The following is a 15,277-nucleotide window of genomic DNA, read 5'->3' as shown; positions in this document are numbered from 1 at the left end:
CAAAGCATGTACCTTATGTCCTTATTGAAAAAAATTGTGTGTGGGGGGGCGGGGGGGGGGGGGGGGGGGGGTGGCCGAAAAGTCTAGTTGTGGCTCTGGGAGGAACATATGAAGTGGGAGGTGAGAAGGGCGCAGGGGTGGTCCCAGAAGAGGGGACAGCCCACAGAACATAGCCACAAACTGTAGGTGATGGAGCTTTGTGCAGGAGGGTCCTGGAGCCAGGTGGAGAAGGGCTGTGGGGAGGAAGTGGAGCAGGGGATTATCTCCATCCTGAAACTGCCCCTGGTAACCCAGTAGATTGACTGGCGACTCTCAAATATTTGGCGCCTTTCCAACACCTAAAAACCTAATAACAGGGTTCTCAACTCCAATCTTCAAGTACCCCCAATAGAACACATTTTCTGTATTTCTTTAATCGTGTACAGGGGAGTTCCTCTATTTTGCTGGGTCAGTAATGATCCCTCACAAAACCCTGAAAACATGATTTGTGGACTGGAGAACCCCTGCAATATAAGGTCACTGTTAAAATTCACAGGTTCCAATCCTGCTCCATTCTGAACTATTGTACCATAACTGGGGCTATCCCATGCCAGTTAATTCAGAGAGAAGACCCATAGGCCTGACGAGTATCCTCAAACCACAAGCTGCATCAACTTGTGTTGCATACCTACAGTTTTATTAATTTGGTGGCTGGGAGTGGGATTGATAAAATTTACTTTATGGGTAGACATCTGATTTCACTATAGTCATACATTACCCATAAAGAGCAGTATGCAGCAAAGGTAATTTTTGTGCTCAAATCTCCGAAAATGCCATTGTCAGAGGTTTGGACAAATTTCTCATATGTCCTCCATGTTTCTTGAAAATAATTCCATGTTACTTACATGTAATTACTTACAATTACTTACGAAACACTGCAGGACATTTTGGAGACAGGGCTGTGCTGTCTCGCCACTAAGCCCCGCCCTGTCGCAGCAAAATGCCACAATTCATGGGGTAGAGTTGGAGCTAAATTATGCGAATTCACGTCATATAACCCCGCCTCCTCTTATGGAGCCACAAATCCCAGGTATAATCTAATCAATTTGCACACTTCACTAGGAAGCGGACGCGATACGTGAGATTCGGCTACTCTTCCATGGTTACGTGGGACTGCCCGAAAAATGGGGAGTCTCCCTCCGTAGGCAAGTCTGAGCTGTAAGTGTGCATTTTCCATACAGTAACCACAAAAAGTGCAAAACCGTCAATATAATCTCTTTATTAGGTATTTTCAGATCAAAAACAGTTCACATTTTTTTTTTATATAGTTTTATTTTCTTTCCATAATTCACAAAAGAACCCCAAAACAAACAAACAAACAATTATATACAGTCTAGTAGATGGCCTTTACAGAAATATGGTCCACAATACTTGTCTATCTGGAGCCAGACATACTGTATAACCATCTGGATCGTGGCCAAAGCAGGTAGAGCTGTATATGGGAGGGGAGGAATAGTCACAATTGTTACTTAGGAACATATAAAAAACACAACAACGGTAAAATATAGTATTGGTAAAGTTTTCTTGTTCATTGGTTCCATGGAAATGCTACAGGCGGGTACAGCACACTTCAATTACAGTTTGACCGTCTGTGGAAAGTATCCAGCAGAGACGTTTATATAGGAGGCATTTTGGTGCTCGCAGCTTACTGTGTGCGCAGCATGCATAATTTAGTCTGTGGGGAGGTGACGCAGCAGTCACTAATGGACATAAGCACTTTAGTACATTTCACTGTTGTTATGCTATAGGATATAAGGGCAGCCAACTTGACCGGACCTGCTGACATGAAATGTATTTATTTTTTATTATTTTGTCTAGCGCTTAACAGAAATAACCTCAGAGTAGAAAACACCTACACAATGTATTCTTGATTTCATTAGCATAAAAACAAAACAAAGAAAAAACAAGTGTTTTTGGAAATGAGGCCTGAATTGTTTTCTATAGACTAATTTACTGAACTGAGGAGCCATGATGGCTGTTGCAGGTGGTGCAGTGGTTTATAGACAAGGGGAGATGTATCAAACCTAATGAGGACAAGTGGAGAAGCCCATAGCAAACCAATCAACTTTTAGCTATCATTTACAAAGTACATTCTATAAAATTATAGCTAGAAGCTGACTGTTAGCTATGGTCAACTATCCTTTTCAGAAGGTTTGATTCATCTCCTCCTAAGAGAGGTGATGGGGCCCATAGACGCCACTGTCCCTGCAACAGTGATAGTTCCGCCAATACCTGCACTCTCTATTACAGTATCTCACAGTTAGTGCATGGAAGCCAAACGTGGCTACAGTGCATATGCACAGGCCCCAAGCATGCTCAGAAGAGCAGAGTGGGGGCTGCGGGAGGAAGAACTGCATTGCCTACATCATTTTGCTCTATGAGTCCTGGAGATGTTCTGCCTCTGCCTATGACCCGTCACAGCAAAAAGACTATTGGAAAAGTTGGAGATAATACACTGAAGTACCACTGTAACCCACAGATGATGGTGAAGCCCATTCTTCTACTGCTCATTCATTAGACCCTTTTATACACAATAGCTGTAGACTATTTTATTGTAAAAATAAAACAAACATGATGTAACACACAGTATAGCCAGTGTCGGACCGGGACATAAAGGACCCATCAAGGAATAAAATAGTAGGGAACCAAGCTTAAGGAGTGTGGCCAGCCACCACTGAGGTACATGGCCAAGGATTAGAGAGGACATGCAATCCCCACTTTATAAAGGAGGGGACACAGGTGTGTCAGGAGTGGACCACCCACTTTGATTGGCAGGAGGGCTAATCTTGGAATCCAATTTCATCTGTGATTCTGCTCCACCGAGTTACTGACCCCTGGAGAAGGACGTGGAGCCCTCAAGCAATATGGCCCATCAGGGAATTCCCCTGCTAACCTGCCGGCCAGTTTATAACAAACAATCAGAGAAATGCTTCCAGTTTCTAAACTTTCTAAGATAAATAACAGCTAAAATCTGATTGGTTGTTAGGGGATAAAGTTGTGCAGCTGCCACCAGAGTGTGTGCAGATATCACCATTTTGTTTTTCATCTAAACACCTTGCATCATTTGTATTCACCCTTAACACAAATGCTATGTATCTAAATGGTCATCTTAAACAGGACCCCTCAGAATCAAAAATTGTCTAGTAGACTGCAACATATACAGTATCTATATAATTGTCCTTTCTCCGTCATGTAATAGAATAGAATACAATACAATTACAAATGTAGCCACGCCGAGCTTTGCCGTGTAGCGTCTTATCAAAGTAGACACAATTAGTGCGCCTGTGACTATGATGTGCATGTGTGTATGCACGCACACAGCCATAAGAATGAATGGGTGGCGTATCTAGTTGCAGCTCGTCATACTAAGGTGCACCCGTGGTTCGGCGCAGCATGAGTGCCTGCGCCGCTGTGCCACGGATAAGATGAGCATGGCTACATCTGTATGTGAAATGTGCACAGTCTGATCCCAAACGTTTGTACCTAGTGCCAGGACCATAAGTGGGTGTGGCGGGGGGTGATGCAGCCAGGGTGGGACAGCATGGGGGCAGTACCAGCCATATATGCCCTCAACTGCAGGCTGCCCCTTGCTCTGGCTCACTGCTTAAGCGCTGTATCTTCCCCCCTAGAATCTCCCCTAGTGTCGTGGGAGCTGTGCTGCTGCTTGGAGCGTCTGTAAGATGCTGGAGCAGCAGCTAGGGAGCCAAGCTAATGCCTTCCACGGGAGGGAATGTTTTTAGCTGTTACATGCAGTGGCATTTTGTGTGGTCTGCGCTCTGCTCAATTGTATCTTACGATCGGAAAAACATGTGACTAAGATTCACTTGTGTATGTAGGGGTCTGGGTGCCCCTGGCAAAGTGTAGGACTTGCTCAGTCGTGACATGATATACAGTAATGACGTGGCACATGCCACATTTCTGGGCTACAACAACATGAAGGCTCTGTGACAGAGCTCAGAGACAGGAGCAGCGGTGGCTCCATAGGTGGAGCGGCAGCAGTCCAAAATTCATACAGGGGAGCCACACCAACTGCCAGCGAGTCCTCAACAGCGATGTTTGGCAGGTTATCGTGACTCGCTGCAGCCCCACCTCTGAAGCCGCCACTGTAAAGTTACCTTAACAAATCTACTTTTATTTAAGAATCCAGCCATACTGTACAGATGTCTGACACTTCCAGCCATCACCCCATTCACCATAAAGGGTCAGCAAATGACAGCAGTGTGAAGGCTGTGAGGTACTGCAGTTCCAACTATTTCGAAAATATCCAATATGAAATGGGGGATGTGAATAGAAATAATGTGGTTGAAGAGACTATTATTAATGAGTGAAGTTTTTTTTTTATAGGGAAGTGTAACAAATCAATTATTAATGCAAATAGAAAGAGGCAACAGAACCAAACAAGGTCTCCCTATTTTTATTTAGCAAATCAGGGGCTCTGGACATTTATGAAATAACATACAGCATGGTGTGATATTATGTCATCTCTAGGGTAAGAAAACATTCTGTGAAGAGATTGAGACGTTGAAGGAACAAATATCAATAACACCACATGAACAAGTAAAGGAGGGAAGAGGTGACACTTTTCCCCGTCACTCATTTCATTTTCCTATATTCATAGTTTTCACATTTATTTTTAATGTTTTTTATTATTATTTATTATTATTATTATTATTATTATTAGATTTGACCAGATTTAACTACAATACTGTGGCTGTAGCTAATTAACATCTAACTTATATATGCCACTTAATATTTGTATGAATGACATTAGGAGAAAAGAATCTATAGTTGGTATATGAAATATTTTACAAACATAAAGGGCTGCTGTAATAGCCTCTGAGTTGCCGGAGGTGTGGGACTTTGTGTGAGTCTGCCCCTTGTTTTAAAGCAGCAGTCATTTACAAGGCAACACTATTGTAGGTTGGTCTTGCCTGGTAAATGATTGCTGCTTTAAAAAAAAATAACGGACCGACTCGCAGAAAGTCCCAACCTCCGGCAAACTCGGAGGTTATCGCATTTATCCCAAACGGCTTCTTTCTATAAATGTAAGTACATTACTGGGGAACATTGTGGGTGTTTGAGGATATCTACTGCAGGAGCACTTGGACCAGTCCATGGATGCCCAAGACACTACCTGGCTTTCTCTGGAAGTACCGCCCCATCCAGGGCTGCCATCAAAAATGTTGGGGCCCGGGACTGACAAAATAGACAGGGCCCCTCCCTCCCCCCCAAAAAATTATTCTGCCGCACTGCTATGTGATATCATACATTGTGACTTTACATATAGGTGGAGTATTGTGGACCTACAGGAACGGTTTACAGAGAGCTGATGCGCAGATTAGGTTTGTTGTAAGAAGTCCTCCCTGCGCATCAGCTTGCTACTGATTCACAGACTGGTGCAGCTCTACATGTATTTGCGGTAGGAGCAAGTGGTGGGCCCCCCTTTCTGTAAGGGCCTGGAACACTAGTCCCCACAGTCCCCCCCCGTTGGCTACCCTGGCCTCATCCAGCATACAGTATACACTGATTTCTGTGAGGATAATATACTGTAATGTTATTGGTATTATTCATATACTGTATCACATGTAAGTGGGGGCTCCCTCTACAGAAAAGTTTTTGTTAAAGATAATGTAAATACATCAATATCCAGAAGGATTTACCTGTTCGTAAAAAAAAAAAACCTTAATGATAAAAATGAGGAGAATAAATAAATTTACTTTGCAGATACTCAGACTTTTCATTCAGATAAAGCATACATTATTATTATTTATAATATGCATAACATAGAAATATATTAATATATTTAAACTTATTTTTTTTACATCAAATACAACATCTTATTTCATCTCATTTCATAAAATACTTCAGCATAGCACAAGCAATCGTCTGTTGCAAACATTTCTCTAACTGCGTCATAAGCTATCACTTATAAATTCTAACAACACACAGCTTTAACTACAAACACCTAACATTGCATACATCACACTCTTTCACACTGACATTATATACACCACAGAGGTCATCAAATATTGCACTTCATGGCCCAAGGACTCTCGGTTGAGAGTTATTTTTCTCAAATAATATAAAAATATATATATATGTATATTTTATATATTTAAAACATTTACTCATGCAACATTAATACAGTGAAGCTCAAAACTTTTTTTAAAACATACGATGCACGCAAAAGTCACAGCAGCACAGAGTTATACAGCACAATAAAGTCTCAGATCAGGAAGCACGAGAAAAACGTATGCAGCCACTATGGAGGAGCAGTTCAGCCATACACAGTATATTCCTCTACTATGTATGAATAAAATGAAGACTCAAGAACGTATGATCTGTCAGTGCTCTAAGATAACAAGCTACACATTGTTGAATTGGGTTATTTACTTAGCTAAAGTATGCAGGGTCGGACTGGTTTTTAAAGTTGAATACTACAAAATTAAACTAGATTTGGGTGGAGCTCAGTGAGTTAATATAAAAACTTAAGTTGTGCTTACAGTACCATGGATGCTCCTGTTCGTTGTGGGAGATTATTCTCAACCAGCTCTGCTGGCAAAGGCGTGAGCAATGCACCATGAATTGTTGCAGCCACTGGGGAGGTCAGTAGAACAAGGTGTTTCTTATAAAGCTTTATATTTTATATTAACTCCTTACATGCTAAAAATTTTTGGACAGTGTAGGGTTTTCTGATCGTTTAGCCATCGGTGGTTGATCACAGACTGCGGCTGTCATCCACCCATCGGACTTCCTCAGCCATTCTTCAGCATATATCAATGAAGAGCATCAATGAAGAGCCATCTATTTGCCATCAGTGTCAGACCATCGATGGTTGTTAACATCAATTATTTATGGCCATACCTAGGACAGGGGTTAGGGCCCTAATAGTTGCAGGACTGTTAAGAATAATCTCAGGCCCAAAAACAGCTGGTTCTTTGGTTCACTGAAAATGAATGCACAAAAGCAAGTGCTGGATGTGCAGCCTAGGAGTTATGTGACTAGGCGGAACCAGAGTACGCTATTGGTTCATGCAGCCATTTCCCCAGCCTGTACAGTGGAGCTCCTCACCGCAGTGCCCTCATGAGAGGTTGGGAGGTTTGTACCCTCCCTACCATGCTCTTAGTGCCCCTGCCTACGGGCTAAAATTGTATAAAAGATAACATAAAGGCCTTTATGTCTAGCATACTTGCCTAAAGAATGACACTAAAGGTGCTCCTAATTGCACCATTGGGATTCATTAAAGTTTAGAAATTATATTTAATGGGTCAGAAATTTTCTAGAAGTTATGTGGAATTCCATTTCTGAAGAAATACACATAGTCATATACTGGCAATTGGTGCCAATTTGTATATTACTGTACACCTTGTTTCTAAATAGTTGACTATTTGAAAACAGGGAATGGAAATAATTGTTAGTTCTGTGCTAAAGAACTGGAGAAGCTTTGGTGAAAAGGATGCAGTCTAGGTTAGAAAGGAGTTCAGAAGAATTGATCTATAGACATACTGTATAATCAACACCTCTAACAACACACACACACACACACACACACACACACACACACACACACACTTTCCACATGCTGTCTTCTTGTACGTATGTCAGAAGCTTCACACAAAGCTACACACACATATACATACATCTATGTTTTTAATAATACATTTTAAAAATATTGTGTACATTGATATTAATTCATACTCTATACGGATAGACCTTGATTTATCGCACTGCACATATTAAGGAGATTATACTTGTCAATAAAATCCAAAAATCAATGGGATTAAAAAATAAAAAGCTATGTATAAATTGAGCGGTGAAAACTGATTTAATTAAACTCAATGATTTGAGTAAAAAATTGTTGGAAAACGGCAGACTGGCAGTATTTATCTTAATGCATTTAAAAGCATCTTTCTTCATGTGTGGAGTAATTGGCAGCTGCACGGGAAGGTCATGACCCACGGAATATAGGAAGGCGGGCACGGCCCAGAAGCTGACAATATTGTGGTTTAAATGTAGAAATTTATGAATTACTGTAACTCTTTGATTTTATTGAGAGACTTCCACTATTGCAGTTTCAGGTTACCACTTATATCTGCTGCCTTTCAGTGAAAGTCATATAAAAAGTGTGACCTTACAGCGGAAATTACATTTATTCCTATCAACGTGTGATACATAGGATTTTATGTGACACATATGGATTTTCTTTGCCACAATAAATTGGAGGTGGGGAACACCAGTCTTGCCCCCTACTTTACACCATTTGTACCTTATTTCTAGGAACATTTGTAATAAAACATTTTAAATGTTCAGTGGAAACACATGCAATAAATACAGTTCCCTTGGATTAGAAATATGTTTGAGGAAAACAGAAGAGCTGCATTAATACATGGGTGGTTGGCCCTATAGTGATGGTGGTGTGGTTCAATAGATCTACAGTATTGGCTGTTTTTTTTACTGTAGATCTATCAACCGGATACCAGGGATGGCAGGATGGACAGAAAATGGAAGCACAGAGTATTTTATATGGTCAGTTCCAAAATTCAGACTGTGCTACTTATTATGAGTGAGGGGACACTTCCTGTGAGGCACAGCTGTGCCCAAATCACTTCATATGGCATAAACTATGCTGCTGTATCTAAGAGGAACTGCAGTTTTATACTTTATCTTATTAGCAATCCAGTAACTTTAGATATAACAGCCCCAATAGTTTTATTATAGACTACTTAAAACCATTCTTATTGAATGATCACATGATCATTACGGCGCCCAGCAACCTTTGTTATGTTCTGCAATGGGCTCTTTTCAGATTAGAGATCTGTCTCTTCATCTGTCATATTGCTTTCTCTTATACTTTTACTAATACCAATTATCTTAATCTGAACTTTCTACTTTGTTTCTGAGCTGTCTTGTCTGACTGGTCAGCTTCCTAAATTGCTCATGTGTTCCAAGAGTCTTTTCAGACTAACAAGTGCATAGTTTATCAATTAATACTCATTTTTCCATCCATCTTTCTTGAGTCGGTTAACAAGTGTTTTCTCTTTTTTTGCTAATTATGGGAGCTCATCTACTGAATGACTTGGATCCTGTGGTTAGACAGTTTATCATCATAAATTAAACTTCCACATTCACTAACTGTGCACTAAATGGAAGGAGAGTCAATGTCAAAACAATGTATTTTATGGTACAAGGTGGCATATTGCTTTGTCTTACCTTTGTTGTCAGCACAAGTCTCTGCTATTTTCACAATCATGTACAGTATTACTCTACGTCACCTGCCTAACACATATATCAACATATAAATATATTCTTATAGCCGATGTTACTCAGTACTAGACAGTGAGTGGGCACCAGTGGATATTTAATCCATTATCTTGACATGCATATATTAATGTAACATAACATCTTATTTTTTTATATTACATGTTAATATGCATATGCTGATATTTTGACCTTGAATTGTCACTGGATACTGTGGATGATTTTAAGTTTGCTTGCATCTTTGAAAACCTTACAACATGCAAAGCTACAGTATGTAGAAAGGAGCATGAATGAGCTTAGGCTGAAGGCTTAATAGGAAACTATGTAATTTAGGGTAAAGAGAAGAGCTTGGTTATGGTAACTTGGCAGAGGGCTTAGGTTTCTACTGGTTAGAGGGCAGAGGAGGGCCGGGGAGGAGTGACAGTATCTCTCTGCCTCTACCGTTAGAATTAGCTTGATCAGGGTTTATGGGTACTATGAAGCCTCTTGGCTTATGAAGTAACTCAACCCCTTTGTTGGGAATGGTGTTTAGTAACCTGTAGAAAGTAACTACAAGTGCAAGGTCCAAAGGGAGAATGGTAAAGGAAAGCTACATCCATGATCCAAGAGCAAGGTTTGGATGGTGTTTGGGGTGGCTAACCCCTCAGCATACATATACTGTAGAAGCTGAGATGAGATTAGTGGTTTAAGACCTTTGTGGCTTTCACATACTGGGGTCAGTTGCGAGACAGGATATATTGAAAGGAATTAGTTTAGTAAATGGTGACTTATATTTGTGGCATTACCCACAAATTAGGAACCATTACTCTTGTGCTACAGACATCAGCTCCTCATACCAAGTAGGACTCGATGCTGATTTTGGCATCTTGTAGGTGACTACCCTTTGACCTCACATGTCCACAAAAAAATGCCTATTTTTCTGCTATGGAGTGCACACGGGGGGCTGTAAGTTTAGGGGCACATATGGATATAGTTGTGTTTAATGCCTCATAGATAATATAAAATCGTTCATGGAGGCTATGCTTCAAGTAATGTAGTATTTAAAATAAAAAAGCCTAATTGACTTTAAAGATGGTTATAGCTACCATAGATAAGTTCAAAATCGCTGCTGTTGGCTTGTACAATCGGATATAAAAGCCTATAAATAATTTAATATTTTAGCAACACAATAAGAGCTGCGATATTGAACAAACCCCCATGCAGCAATATATGTAACCTGAGACAATTACTCGGCCTAAGGCTTTATACCCACTGGTTTTTCTCTGCATTAAGAATCCCCAGTGCAGTGATGCTGTGTGTCAAATGCAAACATGCGATTGTTAAATTCAGTTTTAATTGTGTTTAAGGGTCATTGGAGGTCACCAGGACTCCCTAATGCGGTCAGCCGGTTACTTAAACCCAAATGAAGGGAGCATTTTCAAACACTAGTACAATGGGCGAAATGACGCCAGAGGTTATATGAGGACTAATACAGCCTAAGAAAACATGTTGCTCTACAGCTGTATGTAAACCAGGTAGTTACAGTGGTTTCTTTCTCTGCCATTAGGTAACCATTATGCATATAGAGGTCTTATTATACTAAACATTATTGGCTATACACAATTTCATGTAACACAAGGCCCTGTAGTGCCTGTAATACATAAACATATACTGTAAATATATCCCCTTCTCACAAAGCACAGCTTGGTGCAGTAATTAGATGAAATACAAAACCCTGTTCAGATTATGTCACTCTACGTCAGTTAATGTTCTGAAATAATTATGATGTATATTTATTTTCTGTATTTCAGGAACAGCTGGTTTCCTCTGTGTTTAATGTCATTCCACGCTCAGCCCTGCTCCTTATTACAGCACACCTCGGCTTGTACTCGTTAGTCTTACATAAAGACATCTCTATACAAGGCCAGGGGGAGCCGACAGCTGGGCAGCTGTTGCTCCGTTACTCCCACTGTTCTCACACGTATACAGGCTCAGTTATTCGCACAACTGCAGACACATATCAAGGTGCCCTTATCAGTGTCTGTAAACACCACATAAAAGTATTATTATGACATTATTCAGAACAAAGGTCTCTTTTATACCAAACTGGAACTTTGGAAATGTGAAAGTCTTCCTATTAAAGAAGCACTGCCATCTAGAAATTGGAGATGAACAGTTCGGTTTTATTGAAAACAGAACACAGACGAATTTTGGGGTTTTGAGTCGAAAAGAGTCACAGCTCTGGTCACTTTGGGGTTTGATGATAAAATGCAATTCTCGTGTGTTTTTGATGGCATGCAAGTCCCTCCGCCTTAATTAAGGTGTCATTTCATACTGGAAATTCTTGGAATTGAAAGTTATCGATGTTAATAATACTGTAGGAACAACAACAGGCCCAAAACTTACATGGTTTTAGTTGTTTTATCAATTTTAAAGGAGTACAAAACCTAAACTGAACCAAAACACTTGAGGATGGTTTTGCCAAAACCCAACCAAACCCAAACACGGGGGTTCTGTGCACATCTCTACTAGAAATAAATTTTTTCTAATGTGCACCTTCCACTAGTGGGAGCCTGCTCAGTGCCGCCACTTTTCCAGGTAGGTAGAGGGATTGAGGCATACTTGCCTACCCTCCCGGATTGGCCAGGAGGTTCCTGAAAATCTGGTTGAGCTGGAAAGGTAGGCAAGTCTCTTGCGCTAAATCGCGTCATTGTAGACTCGCCCCTGACTTTTCAATGCCACTAATTTAGGCTTTGAATAGAGGGGGCAGGGCCACGATGATGAGTATGTGCGTCCACGCCCCCACACTGCCCACTCTGCCCACTCATGATGAAGCCACAACCCTCCCTGGTCCGACTCGGCTGCCCCTCCCGCATGGGCCAGCCAAAAAGTAGTTAAGGATTGAGGACCAATCACAAGCTGCAATCAAATGACTAAGTTGATTTACTGGTTCTGTATTACAGCTAAGTGGAGCTGACACACATTCCATATTTTTCTAGGTAACAGGGTGCACAGAAAAATCTGGCACTTTTGTGGGGAAAATCTCCGAAACATCCACCAAACAAAATCATTTAAAATAATATTGTCCTGCAAAATGAAAACCTAATTTTTTCACTTCACTGAAAATCTAGGTGTAAAGCCATGAAAAGTGCAAATTTCAGACACTGCCTCCATGTACAATAGTGTGAGCTTGTGCAGAAGCAAACACATGATGTCATAAAACAGCATTTGCGTTGTCTTACACAAAACTGAAAGTAAGTCACATCTTCTGGGTGCCCTGCTTAAAATAAGACTGTTCCTGTATACATTTCATAGTGTTACAAAAGTATATTAAACAATGGAATAGTTTTATATTTTGTCAAGATGAAAAGTGTGGCCATGGCATTGTCCAAATTAAAGGCATTTTTATTTATTTATGCTAATTAACAATTATATTTGGAATCTGCATTACCTAGTGGGTCTGTGACATGGGATAACCCTAGTAGGCCACCATTTACCCTGTTTATTTCCCAATACAGTGAACATTTTTTGCAGTTAAACTCACAAATCTTATCTCCTATTATACAGACACCAACTTGATCAGGATGAGTAACATCATTTTATACAACAGTTAGAAATAGTATGGGGTGTGGTTTCTGGTCTGTGCAAATGTCAAAATTTGAGAACATCAGAGCCCTATCTTCAACTAGCTCAGCTACCTGGTCTTGTCTTGGACACAGTGGATCTGCTAGGGTCTGTTGATGAACACTAAGCTAGGCAGCTTCATAGGCCTTCAAGGAATCCTGTAGGCGGAACCACTGGGTGGGATAAAAGTCTTTGGAATAGAATCTGAGTTATTAATAAGCTTGGAGTTAAAGGTATTTCAATCCTAACTGTATGATAAGTGGACACCTGCCCCATGACCCCTGCAAGAAACTGTTCGGAGAAAGCAGAAGACTTTAGAGGACAATCAGGAACAGTAGTCACTCTGAGCATAACATACTTAGAAAAGCGTATATACCACACTGTATAAACAGAACAGGAGTAGGAAGGAACATACAAATTATCAGAGCATACAAAGCCTTTTAACTTGCAAAGAGCGGGAACATTTATTATAAGGACTCAGCCTCCAGGCCATCCATCATTCATCAGCTACCATTACAAAACAAGCGCTATTTCTTTTCTTTTCAGTAGATATTTAGACAGTAGAAATGAAAAGCGTATGGACCACTTTTTTTTTTTTTAAATACTTGTTGGCAATAGAACACATTGAAGATGCCTTGATGAGAACATTAACAGCCGCAGTTGGGCTGTTGGGGTGGGGGCTTGTCTGTCAGTCTCGTGCTCTGCTTTGCCGCTGTGATGGCTTGATCCGTTTCCAAGTTCTCCGACATTTTGTCACAGATGATATCCACCAGTCGCTCAAATGTCTGCTTGACATTGACGTTATCTTTAGCGCTTGTTTCAAAAAACTCAAAACCTGAAAGGAGAGAGGAAAGTTCTCAGCTAGGTGCTCTACCTCCATAGGTCTGAGACACATGACGGCGACAGCAGTGCTGCACTGACTGATATATGGATATTAAGCCATTTATATGGATATTAAGTGTATTTACCATGCACAGAAACAATATAACCCACCTAAATCTAAATCTCTCTGCACATGTTGCATCTACCCCACCTGCAGTGCAACATGGATTTGCCCATTAGTGTGCTTTTATGGTTTGCTAACAAACCAGAATAAGTCCCAATATACATACTGTTAAACCACAGACTTTCTGTGAATATGTCGGATCACTGAGATTCTATTTTATTTAAAGCTTTTGCACACTAATCATCTTAAATAATTATTAATATTATTATTATTATTATAATCTTTAATAAACTTTATGGCAGTTGACTCTACCATAGGCAGAAAGCCGTAACACATCTGGTCACAGGATAAGAAACCACTGGCACTGTTCTGCCACCCAGTAGTCTGTTTATTCTAGGCAACGACCGTAGCAATTATATACCAGAAAGTACCTTGATTCCGGCTTTGGATGGGGCAGGCTGCTAGAATTTGAGCTGAGCAGTCTGCAGCCACACACTGTATGGCCCTGTCTGGCGGAGGAGAGGCAGCAGAGGATATACTCTGGCTGTACCGCTTCTGTTTTATTATAAACATCATCAGAGTGGCCAATGAGCACCCTCACCCTGTCTTTCCCCAGCCAGGCACTCGTGCCATAGCAGAGTTACCATTTTATAAATAATGCTTCTTAGGATTCTCCCTGCATGATATGTGGATCATTAAAGGCTCAACTTATATGATATATTGAAAATTAGAATATTTTTTGTATAATATATTGCTTATTAAGAAGATAACTACTGTATATTTCATGTTAATCATAAATAGAGTGACGGTATTTTAGGTCAGTCACTAGAACTAGAATATACTCTGTAATATATAAAAACTATTAGAATGTTCTCTGTGTTGCATATTAGTAGCTAGAGATAAAGTACCAGCCAATCAGCTCCTAACTGCCATGTCACAGGCTGTGTTTGAAAAATGACAGAAGCTGGTTGGCTGGTACTTTATCTCTGTCCACTTTATCTCTCTTCAAAGCTTAGCTTAGTACATAGGTGGTCATTCCGAGTTGATCGCTCGCTAGCTGTTTTTAGCAGCCGTGCAAACGCTATGCCGCCGCCCACTGGGAGTGTATTTTAGCTTAGCAGAAGTGCGAACGAAAGGATCGCAGAGCGGCTACAAAATAATTTTGTGCAGTTTCAGAGTAACTTCAGACTGTTCAGTTCCTGTTTTGACGTCACGAACACGCCCTGCGTTCGGCCAGCCATGCCTGCGTTTTTTCGAACACTCCCTGAAAACGGTCAGTTGCCACCCAGAAACGCCCCCTTCATGTCAATCACTCTGCGGCCAGCAGTGCGCCTGAAAAGCTTCGCTAGATCTTGTGTAAAACTACATCGGCCGTTGTGAAAGTACGTCACGCATGCGCATTGCGCCTCATCGCTGCACAGCGACCGATTG

The 15,277-nt window shown here is 40.8% G+C and overlaps 1 protein-coding gene across 3 annotated transcripts in view; it reads right to left on the bottom strand.

Annotated features, from left to right (window-relative positions):
- Nucleotides 1-1,238: 1,238 nt before the first annotated feature.
- RAB3C (RAB3C, member RAS oncogene family) overlaps nt 1,239-15,277 on the bottom strand; it is a 509,886-nt gene continuing 495,847 nt past the window's right edge. For all 3 annotated transcript variants that reach the window (XM_063962720.1, XM_063962713.1, XM_063962707.1), the window contains exon 5: nt 1,239-13,735. In XM_063962720.1, coding sequence (XP_063818790.1) covers nt 13,548-13,735 — 188 coding nt within the window. In that variant the 3' untranslated portion in view covers nt 1,239-13,547. The remainder of the gene's footprint in view (nt 13,736-15,277) is intronic.

The sequence above is a fragment of the Pseudophryne corroboree genome, chromosome 1 (genome assembly GCF_028390025.1).
Source record: "Pseudophryne corroboree isolate aPseCor3 chromosome 1, aPseCor3.hap2, whole genome shotgun sequence".
NCBI classification, from domain to species: domain Eukaryota; kingdom Metazoa; phylum Chordata; class Amphibia; order Anura; family Myobatrachidae; genus Pseudophryne; species Pseudophryne corroboree.
This window is presented reverse-complemented; position numbering and strand designations above follow the sequence as displayed.